General features: G+C 32.9%; 1 protein-coding gene across 1 annotated transcript; it reads right to left on the bottom strand.

Moving 5' to 3' along the window:
* Positions 1 to 5043: 5043 nt before the first annotated feature.
* On the bottom strand, positions 5044 to 9729 carry UXS1 (UDP-glucuronic acid decarboxylase 1). Its single transcript, XM_079080515.1, has 7 exons — positions 8946 to 9729; positions 8677 to 8821; positions 8483 to 8562; positions 5977 to 6060; positions 5760 to 5834; positions 5568 to 5660; positions 5044 to 5478 (listed from the first exon to the last, which is right to left on the bottom strand). Exons 1-7 carry the CDS (start codon positions 9621 to 9623, stop codon positions 5269 to 5271), a joined length of 1365 nt encoding a protein of 454 aa, XP_078936641.1. The 5' UTR covers positions 9624 to 9729; the 3' UTR covers positions 5044 to 5268.
* Positions 9730 to 11898: the final 2169 nt, after the last annotated feature.

Here is an 11898-nt window from a genome sequence, read left to right as displayed (position 1 = left end):
CAGGCGACCTTGGGTTCACCTCACATCCGTTCACCAGTACCAGTGACGGATAGGTGAGTCCTAAAAGCTTGATGACGAACCCTAGGTCCGATTTCACTAAGGTATTAAAACAATGCTTCTACCCTGCCATATTTCTTCAATTGTTCAACAAATAATGCCTATCAAATAATCTCTCTTATACTTGTCACAGAAGAACAACACCAAATCTTTCACCATTGGTACATCTAATATCGACTCCTCTGGCTCACTGGTCCACTTCCCTTCTACCCTACTACATCTCTCAACTTCATCATCTCAATCAAGAAAAAAGGCTTCTGATTTCCCTGTATCTGCTTCATCTCTGCTGTGATTTCACCTGGTGTTATCGATTTTTCCTTTGTTAAGTATTTATATACATATTTAACTTTGGGGGATTTTGTCATTAATGGTATGCAGGGAACTTAAATGGCAGAAAGTGGCCTTCCTTTGGTTTGTGTTTTGACCTGGACGAAGATAACTTGATTGAATGATTGGTTTTTTTGTTGAGCTTTATCATCATATATATTTTGTTGTAAATCATATCTCATTTTTGTTGTTGCCTTATTTTATGGTCTTTTAGCATGTGTGTATTGTAGGATGTAGAGTATTAGGTATGTCAGCCACGTAACCCATTCTCTTGTGGTATGTTTTTTGTGGGGTGATAGAACAGGGGCACACCAGGTGTTCAAAGTATCGCCAATGAGAAACAATTTAGTAGTGTTTTGATGCATTCCCTAACTCTATGTTTTGAATACTATATAATGAGATGTTGGATAATGTTAAACAAATTAACATCCTATTTTATTACAAGAATGGAGCAAGGTGAGCTTTAAAAGCAATGGAGTTGGGAACCAAGGACGACTGCAAGCTTAATCCTTGTACTTGTTGATCCTGATGATGCAAATACTAAATATTTCCCTTCAAAGTCATTAATAATGTAATGCGTGTCCTAAAGGAGCATCCTAAGGTTACGACACGTAAATGTGTGTCGTCTTCCTTTATGACAAGATCTTCCTTGATACGCATTGTGTGTCGTAAATGAGCATCGTAAATGTGTGTCGTAAATACGCGTCGTAAATAGACGATGCGCAAAAGCGTGCCGTCTTTCTTTATGACAGGGCCTTCCTTGACACGCATTTGCGTGTCGTCTGAGCGTTTTACGAAACGCATTGCTCGTCGTAAAAGGCTGTTTTTCTAGTAGTGCCAGGTATGTTGGCCTGCCACCTCAACCCAACCGCTCTTCCCGAGCCTCCGTGCCTACAACTTACAGCCGGCCTGCACCTGGTCTCTTGGCCTACAACACACAATAGGACAGCCTCAACCTCAACCGTCACAATATGTCAGCACATAAACAAACAAGAGATCAAGTAGGCATATAAATACATACAACTACCAATCATCCAGCTCACTACCGCCTACTAGACCCTTTACAACACACTGCTTCGCTACCGACAACTCTCCATGGAATGCATAACCATAACGAACCAAAGGTGAGATAGCCACCCGAACAGATGATCCTACTCTAGAGCCACAACCAAATAAGGAACAAACAAGAAAGCCTAGATCAAGAGTTGTCAGGCTATCTTACATGGCTACATACAACCCTTAGGGCATTCCACTAGATGATAATCAACCTACTGGTAATCTAACCAGCATACCACTACTGCTGCATCATAATACACATGGATATATATATATATATATATATATATATATATATATATATATATAACCGCTCACTACAACACAACAACATCCTATACACAAGGACACATAACCAAATCTCCAATGAATGCATAGCCATATGTATCCAGAGGTGAGATAGACATCTAGACAGATGATCTTACTCTAGAGTCATAACCAAATAATGAACATGCAAAAAAGCCTAGATCAAGAGTCATTAGTCTATCCTATGTGGCTACATACAAACCCTAGGGCCTAGGGCAACCCTTTACTAAATGATAACTAAAACTAGTGAGTCAGCATTGGTGTCTTCGACTCACGGGTACAGTGAGGAAAACTCACCTGAAACGAAGAACCCATAAACATTGTGACACGCTTCCCTTTCTGCACTGCTTGCTTCCACGAGCCCTCTAGCACCAAAACATGGAAGAATCTTAATCAACAACCCAAATTCTTCAAGTTTGACCCAAAGTCAAATTAGTCAAAAAGTCAACGATCAACTGCCCCTCATGATGTGACAATCTATTGGTCACGTCGTGAGCCACTAAAAGACAAATAGTTGTGACCTTCGATCGTTACGACATGACAGGCATAGTCTCATGTCTTGAGAACTGTCTAAATGGCATTTTGATGAATAAACTCCTTAATCCATTAAGCCACTAATCCATCTTCTCTAGAAGGCTTCCTAACACCCCAAGAACTATAAAAATCAATGATTTAAGGTCATGCATGTCCAATGCAAGACTTGAGCTCAAATTAGGGCATTTATGAAAAAAATGAGGTCAAAACCTCAAGCATGAGCTCAAACATCATACAAACTTCAGATCCACCATATATAATCACGAAGGGACTCTAAAGACCCATAAAGTTGCTAACTTTATGGAGTCCCAACACTCTAACTCATCTAACCATGGATAATCATGCATAAAACTCTAGATCTAGCAATAAGGAGTCATAAAGCTTGAATCTTGGTTACTCACAAAGGTCCAAAGATGTTGCTAGAAGATGCAAATGAAGCTTCCAAGCTGGATCTATGCTCCAAAGGTGATCCCTTCTTTTTCAAGCTACCAAAACACCACCAAAAGCTCAAAAATCACAATGAGATGCTAGGGTTAGGGTTTTTTTATGTTTGAGGACGAAGGAGACTATTAATGAACCTTAAAATGAAGTTTATAGGGTTTAAATACAAAGGAAACCCTAAAAGATCATGTGCTTGGGCTGCAACACGTCTCACGTCGTGAGCTCAACTGAATCCGCATTTTCATTTATTCACTTGTCGCATCGTGACCTCTCTGTGGTCACGTCCTGACGCCCGGTTTTACCCAAAAACCAGGCATTTGACTCATTGATACCTTAAACCGTTCCGTTCTGAAAATTGGATGTTATAATTTATTTTTTTGAAATCTCAATCCGAAATAAATGACAATTTGAAATGTATGAGTCGGGTCAAAATGTACCTCTACTCTAACATGATATATTCAAGAAAACCTTTGGTTAATTTGGATTATAAGTTCGTTCCTAAATGTCATTTTGTAAATATGTCTTTATAAATATTGATAGTAAAAATAAGGGTAATTGACATATATATAGTAGTCTATCTAAAATCTATTCATTTGGTCACTAAATTTTTTGTTGGGATCAATACCGCCATAAACACCAACTTTTGTCATTTCAAAAAAAAAAAAAAAAAAAAAAAAAAACACCAAGTTTTGTTTTAATGTTGGCAACTCAACATGTCTACGTTCAAGAACTAATTCTTTTCAATAATAACTTTAATGTATAAGTTAGTATAATATAAAATATAAATAAGAACCAATTGCCACTTTGTAGCCAAATTGGATGTCGTGTTGGTATGATACCGTTACACTGGTTACATTATATCAGGCCATGTTGCAAACATTGTAACAATGTTTGGCTTTTTGGAGTCCATAAAAATTTAATGACTCGATGAACTAATTTCAAATACCTTGTTATCATTATATATCTAAAAAGCCATCGTAGGAGACAACCTTGTTTGCTAACATTTACAGATATGTTCACAACAAGCTTTTGAGAGCTTTTAATATTTAGGTTTTTTTTAATCTTAAATTAAATAAAAAGGTTTAATTGGAAATACAAGTTTAAAACTTTTATTTTAAATAAAATCTCATAATCCAAAAAATACTTCAAATAGCTTTTAAGAACTTTAGTATTTAACTTTTATGTTTTATGTCAATTTACACCTTATAAAAGTTTACAATTATTTTTTACAAACAAATAAAAGCTACATTTAAGCTAGAAACTACCAACTAGTTTTTACCAAACATATCCTAAAACAAAATTTGCTACCAGCTACAGCTATATAATGTTATTAGCCCAAAATACAACAAATATACGTGATCTATTTCTAGATGTTTTTTACACTTGACGTATAAAACTTACCATTGTTTTAAATCAGAAAAAGATTCCATTGCCAGAAATGCCAAAAAGAAGTGATAACTGTAAACTTTATAACAATCACGTTATACCAATTTGTATCCAATGCAATAAAAGTTGTACATTGACAAATTAGTGTGTGTAGTAAGTTTGGTGAGTGATTGTCCATATTTAGTTAGAAGAGCTATTTATAATGAATTAGGTAGGTGAAGTATATCTATTGGGGATGAGTTTATTGAGATGGATGACAAAAGATGTGGTCATAAGGGCATTCTCTACAATTTGTACATCACATGATGATGGCAGTGGAAGTTGTACCATATGCATCAACACTTGTACTTCACTTAAGTACACTGATTGGTTACAGTGACCCCCATGAGGAGACTGCCAGAGCTGACCATCTCTCCTCGTGAGTCGTGACCTGTCTGTCTTCAATTTCAAGCAATAAAAATTAAAGGTCATTTTCTCTTGGTATTTTAAAAAGATTATAACTATCCAAGTTGTAAAACACAAGTATACACTTAATATCTTCTTGATTAGAATCATATATGCAAGATAACAAAAAAGGGGGTAAAACAAGTCTGGAATTGGCAATTCCAATTCGGATATTTCACACCCTTATTTTAAACCAGTAGAGAAAAAAGAAATGCATTCCATTATGGAATACTCCTTTTGTCAAAAAAGAAAGTAGAAGGCATTTGGAAAAGAAGAATAAAGGCAGAGAATAGAAATGGAATCTGAATGATTATTGGGAATTGTATTCTTATTTATATTCCAAAGGAATAAGCCACTTTCCACAAGCCGCAATCATCTTTGAATCAGATGCCAACCACTTACGTAACATAATCACCATGTTCTCAAAAGCTTTGTTTTTTTCATTTAAATGAACCAATCGTGTTCTAATCATACATTTCAAATAATAAAAGATAGAACAAGTTTTTCAGCGAATTATTGCATACATTTTCAAATAATAAAAATCCTTTACAGATAACACATCTAACATAAGGGATTTGAGTCGAGAAAATCTCTACAAATGTGGGGATTACTAATGAAAGAAGACAAAAGAACATATGAAAGATGTTAAGATATAAACAAATATAGATAGATATGATATGGGAACATATTTGTATTTAATCTTATATATCTAATTTTTTATTTTACGCCTTTGCCCTCATCTTCATTCAAGATTCGGTTTCTAAAATCAGCTGCCATTCGTGGCAGACCTTCCCGAAGTGTTATCTTTGGTTCCCAATTTAGGAAATTTTTAGCCTTGCTGATATCTGGTTTCCTTTTTTGAGGATCATCAGCAGTGTTTTCTTTAAATTCAATGGTAGCACTCGGATCAATAGTTTCTTTCACCACCTAAAACACCAAAGTTTCATTTTTCCAATTATATTATTTTAAAAAGAAAAAAAAAAAAAAAAAAAAAAGTGATTGAGAAACAAACAAACCTGAGCAAGCTCTAACATAGTGAACTCTCCTGGATTCCCTAAGTTAAAAGGTCCAATATGTTCACCTTCCATTAATGCCATGAGCCCATCAACCTAACATCAAGGCAAACTTGTAAATTATTTCACTAGAAAAATATGAAATGTATTATTGATGCATTATATATATTCATATGAAAATGAAATGTAGGATACCAAGTCAGAGACGTATTGAAAACTACGTGTTTGTTTTCCATCACCATAAACTGTCATTGGTTGCTTGCGAATGGCCTGTAAAACAGAGCTATTTAGCCAAGGATTTTTTATTTTTTTACTAATGAGGCCTTGTAATAAATGATAAGTGATACTTTATTATTTATTAAATTTAAAAAAAAAAAAGAAAAAAAAGAAAAAAAAGATGGTTAGGTTTGACCTGTGCTACAAAGTTGCTAACAACACGGCCATCATCGAGACACATTCTAGGACCATATGTGTTAAAAATACGTGCAATCCGGACCTGCAGTGTAAATCAAAGTTGTCACATGTCAAACACAGAGAATATTTTAAGGTAACAATGGAGAAATATTTGAGACACCCAAAACGAGAAGCTTAAGTTGTCAAGTTATTTTCCTCATCTAAAACCTAGGGTTTCACAAATCCGAAATTCCATGGTGAAATTGTTGTTACAATAAGTTTCTAACTCTTATTCCATCATTAGGTTATTGATCTCTCATCGTTTCCTTTGATAATTGCTCATTTCCAACTCTATGAGTGATGTGGGGGTTTATTGAACCCTTAATGATGACGATCAAGTGTCTAACCATTAAAATTTTGATTTTGAGTGATGATTTGATATGAAATCAATAGTTTGAACTTCAAATCCAAGTTAAGAGTTCAATCAATGTATGAAGCTTTCAACTCAAATTATGGTGAAATGAATTTTGAGTTGTACATCATGTTTTAAATTTTAATGGAGGTTTTAGAAACCTAACTCCATGAAACCTTCACTGGAGCTTAAGGATTTCGATTTCCAACAATGAAGTAGGTTAATGATGGGGTTTAGAAGTAAGATCAAGGCTACATTGTTCAAATCATGAAAATGAAAACCTTTAATCAACTGAAAAAGGAATTTCTCAAGCCTTATGGAGTTTTAGCTTATGTAATGCTTTGAATTGGTTTCGAACCTATAGGAACTTCAATTCTTATTATCAAACAAGTCTAGATCATCAATTAGATATATATGTAATGGTTTAAAATCATCAATGAAGCTTGGATCATGTTTAAAAACTAACTGAATCCTATCCCGTGGTTTGAATATGAGGTTTAGGGGCATAAATGGAAATTTAAGCATAAAATTGGTAAAACACCCATAGATTCATTTAGTTTAGTAAGTTATGATGTTATTAAGTTCAAGTATAATATAGATATATGTAAAAGCCCATGATTAATTAGAAACCCACATCTGCTATTAGTAGAGCCCCTCCCAAACTTTTTAAAGAATTAAATTAATATATAACAAAATAATGAGGCTATACAATTCTGACTAAATTAAAGTTTCAGTTAAAAAGTTGTTTCTGGCTACATTACTACACTGTTTCGATTATGAAGTCGTAGCTCATATTTAAACGATTTTTTCTTTATCAATTTTATAGACTTAGTTATGTTATTCGGATGTAAAAAATATTTTAATATCCTATTATGATGTAAGCCCCTCTTATTCTAAAATTCTGGCTCCGCCCCTGATCTTATGTGCACATATCACTTACAAATTGGGTTGAGACTTGTATGATGTCCGAATATCGACAAATGAGAACACTTTACCTTTTTAAAGCTAAATATGGGCTTATTAACTATTGGAAACACTTTCCCACTTTATAAGCTAGATGTGAGCTTATTGTAAGCTATAGATATAAAGCTTACTTGACAATGAGAACAATATCCCTATTTATAAGTTGGACGTAGGCTTATTGTAAACTAGATATGAGCTTATTTGACAATAAGAACACTTTCCCTCTTATTAAGCTAGATGTGGGATTATTGTAAGCTTGATATGGGCTTATTTGAAAATACAAACACTTACCCTTTTAACAAGCTAGATGTGGGCTTATTTGACCTTAGTAAGAAAATGACTTTGATTAAAAGTAAAGAACTTGGGTTGAGATTTTGGATGCATTTGCATTGCATGGTTTCGGTTGTGGAAATGATTCCATCTAATGCTTCTTAACCATTATATATGTATATAACATAGTATTGGATATGTTTTTGGGAGTTTCACATTGGGATTGGATTGTTGCCATTATCTAATTCCCTTCAAAAGTCTAACTACGGGTCCTTACTAGGCTTCCCAAGCCTAATGTTACTACTTTGACATGTACTCAGGTTGAATATTTAGTGAAGATTATACAACGATTAGCTCTTGGATTCATTTATAACTGTTTATTTAAATTGTAGTTTTGATTCTTTGTTGCACCCTCGTATGACTTGACTAAATTGAGAATGTTAATAATTAACCATTTGGGACCAAATTTCTGCAACTATTATTTTCAAAGATCGAAGGTTTTTCAAAAGATAGCTATTAAAGGGTTAGCCCATACGAGGGGTGTTTCAAATCAAACCCTAATTATATATCTGACAAGTTAGGTATACACAAATATATGCTCCAACTTAACAAGGAGTGTTGCAAGAGTCCTACAATCAAATACATTCTCATGATTCAATGAGATTTAGCCCAATAGGATTAGTGAATCTCTATGACCCTTATGTTGTGAATTCAAATGGCATTAAGTTTGTTCACCGTTTAATATACATGTGTGTTCTCAAGGTATCATTATCTATTTAATTTATGGTCCTTAACTCCTTGTATCTAATTTAAGAGATTTCTTCCCACAGTTTGATGAAAATGACAACTAAAAGAATAGTAACAGTATGTAATGAATCACCTCAACATCATCGCCTCGATGATAATCCATCGTCAAGGTTTCAGCTGTCCTTTTCCCTTCATCATAGCAGCTTCTAACACCTAATAATATCAAAAACTAAATCATTACAAACATCACAACAGAAAACAGAAACACAAAAAGATAAGGTTGTACAAAACAAAGTAAATCCAAACAAATTCCAGGTTAAAGTCCACCTATTGGATTCACATGCCCCCAATATGTCTCCTTTTGAGGATGCTCAAGTGGGTCTCCATAAACCTCACTGGTGCTTGTAAGCAAAAATCTTGCCCCAATTCTTTTGGCAAGTCCCAGCATGTTTAGAGTGCCCATCACATTGGTCTTGTAATCACACTAGTCAAGGATCTTCAAATTCATCAACTTTAGCATTTATAGATCAAAACATTACTAAAGAGGAGATCATATATGTCAATGCAGGAAGAAATTGATTTTGATTACAGTAAACAGAGGAAGAAAGAGCTAAAAAAAAGGATATGATGGTCTTGACAGGGTTGTACTTGTAATGGACTGGGGAAGCAGGACAAGCTAAATGATAGATTTGATCAACCTCCAGTAAGATAGGTTCAACCACATCATGCCTAATTAACTCAAATCTAGGGTTCCCAAAATGATGCGCAACATTCTCTTTTCTACCAGTAAAGAAATTATCAATGACAATCACATCATCTCCTCTTGCAATCAACTTATCAACTAAATGACTACCCACAAAACCAGATCCGCCAGTCACCACAACCCGCCTCCTCTTCTGCCCAATAGCCACCGGAACCCGTCCTACTCCCTTATTAACAGGACGGTAGTAGTGACTAACGGTGTCTTGGTTGGAGATCGCAGTGGATCTGGGCATTGACGGGATTTCATATCCTCTACCAGTATCGGCTATGCTGATGGTGGTAAACGATGGTCTGAGGATGACGAAGGCGGAACCGATCAAGATTCCGATTAGGGTGAAGAGGAGACGCTGTTCTTTGATGATGTAATTGATGGATCTCGGGAGATATCGGTGGGTGGATGAAGGGTGTTTGAGGGATTTAGGTGAGTAAGGTGGGGTTTGACTAGTCGGCATTTCTTCATCTCTCCTTTGATTTGCATTTGATTGTTTATGTAACTGCTTCATGTTGTTCATCGTGATTGGATCTTTTCGATTCAAATGATGTTTATGCTTTCAGGGGTTCTTTGAAGTTTGAAGCCATGAACGGCTGTTGTGTCTTGCATTGTTAAAAGGAGCAGTTGAGCAGAGTCAACGCCCAAAACACAGTATTTTTGTAAATAAAAAATAAATTGCGTAAAAGATAATGTATTTTAGTTGCTTTTTACTTTTTCTTTTATTTATTTCAGGTGAAGTTTTGATTTTAAATAAGATTAAAAATAACATATCCAACATTGCATCTGATTCCTACTTTCCTACCCCTCATATATAATGATGATAAAATCATGAAATCAGTGAAATTGTATTTATCACAAACCATTACAAGTACAAGTATATGAATGTAGTTCTATTTTCTAAAATTGCACATACGGTTTTCTTGTCATGTTACATATTCAAAACTAAAACACTAAAAACAATGTGAATTCATGTAGTTTTATTTTCTAAAATTGCACACTCGGTTTTCTTGTCATATTACATGTTCAAAACTAAAATATTAAAAACAATGTGAATAAATTATTACAATAACGAATCGCTTTACTTTTTATAATGAATGTTTAATCATGGTGTTTATAGTTTGATTAGAATAGTTAGAAAATTAATTTAAAAAATAAAGATGTAACATTTGGGCTAAGAATTTAGAAGGGCTCTGAAGTTGGTAGCCCACCGGTGAGTGTGTGAGGCCCTTAGTTGACTACTAAACGCTGGGTTGTTGCCTTGTTGGTATGGTCCAGGCCAGGGAAATTATATAGAAAATCCTCTCTAATAAATGAAGGTTTTTTTTTACCACTTGTCACACTCTCATTTATTTTGCCACATGTCATTTTGTTGTTATTTTGAATTAATTTTTATTCCATATGTAATTTTGTGGTTTTCCTATTTTATTAAATTATATATGGTATTTAAAATTAATAATAAATACATATCAATTTCATTAATGGACTTTCTTTATAATTTCAAAATTTTAAAATAAAATCTCATTAATTTGCTTTGGTTATTTATCTAAATTATTTGTTTAAATTTAAAAGAGAAAAAAAACACTTTAATTTTAATAATTCAATATTTTTCTTATTTTTCTTATAAATTCAAATTTATCAAATGTTTATACATATTTAATTGTTTTAAATACACTCATGTAATACATGGGGCTCACACCTAGTAATATAATAAATACGCAAGGCATCGACGAAAATTATAGAAAATTAAATTAAAATCTTCCCTAACAAATGAAAATAATTTTGTCACATGTCACTCTCTTATTAACTTTGACACATGTCATTTTTTGGTATTTTTGATTAAATATTTTTCTTATTTTTTTATATTTTCTTAATTAACACATTAGATTTACACCTCAATTAATAATTGTCTTAATTGAAAATAACCAATAAATTACAATATTAGTACTCATATAGTATTTAATATCTTTCCTTTTAAATTCAAATTTTAAATTTTAAATTTTAAATTTCAAATCTAAAATTTCAAATTTAAATAAATTTTTGTTTAAACTTTCATATTTAATTTCTTGTTTTATCAAACTCGTATAACATACGGGTCTCACACCTAGTATATTAATAAATACAAGTCTTACATTAAAGTAAAATTGGACATAATCACATATATTTTAGTTCGTAGAATTTTATGATTAGTTTTTAACAACGAAAATATTTTAGTAATAGAAATATTGAGTGAGCGAAAAATTACAAAGAATATGATATTTTTAGTCTTCCAAAAACATAAAACTTATTAGACGTCGTTCTTTTGTCTAGTTTATACTTTTTGAAAACATAAATCGAAAAATCACAACAAAAAAACGTCAATAGATAAGGTTTTATAAAATCAAGTATGAAGTGCATAAGTATAAATAGTATATATTTAATACACTCGATTTATTAAAAAAAAAAGTCATTATGGAGTTTGATCACATATCACATATGGAAATCCTATTTTATCTTCTGTACATTAACAACTTACATCAAAGGTTCTTAAAACTTAATTTTTTTTGCAACTGCTAAAAATTGATTAAAAATTAAAAAATTATAATGAAAATTTGTAAATTGATGAAAAAGTAATTTAAAGAAATAAGAACTTGTTAACAAAGCAAAAAAATAAAATAATAGAAAGAGTAGCGTTTTCTTTCTATTTTCTAACTATTTGAAAAAAAATGTCTTGCCAAATTTCTATTATGTATGATGATAAAAGACATATAATTCAACATCTTTCGCTCTCGAGTCTCAAATATTACGCATTCGGCCTT

The sequence above is a fragment of the Lactuca virosa genome, chromosome 2, assembly GCF_052849685.1.
Source record: "Lactuca virosa cultivar CGN04683 chromosome 2, Lactuca_virosa_CGN04683_v6, whole genome shotgun sequence".
NCBI lineage: Eukaryota > Viridiplantae > Streptophyta > Magnoliopsida > Asterales > Asteraceae > Lactuca > Lactuca virosa.
Note: the sequence above shows the minus strand (reverse complement) of the source record. Positions and strands in the feature narration are given on the sequence as shown.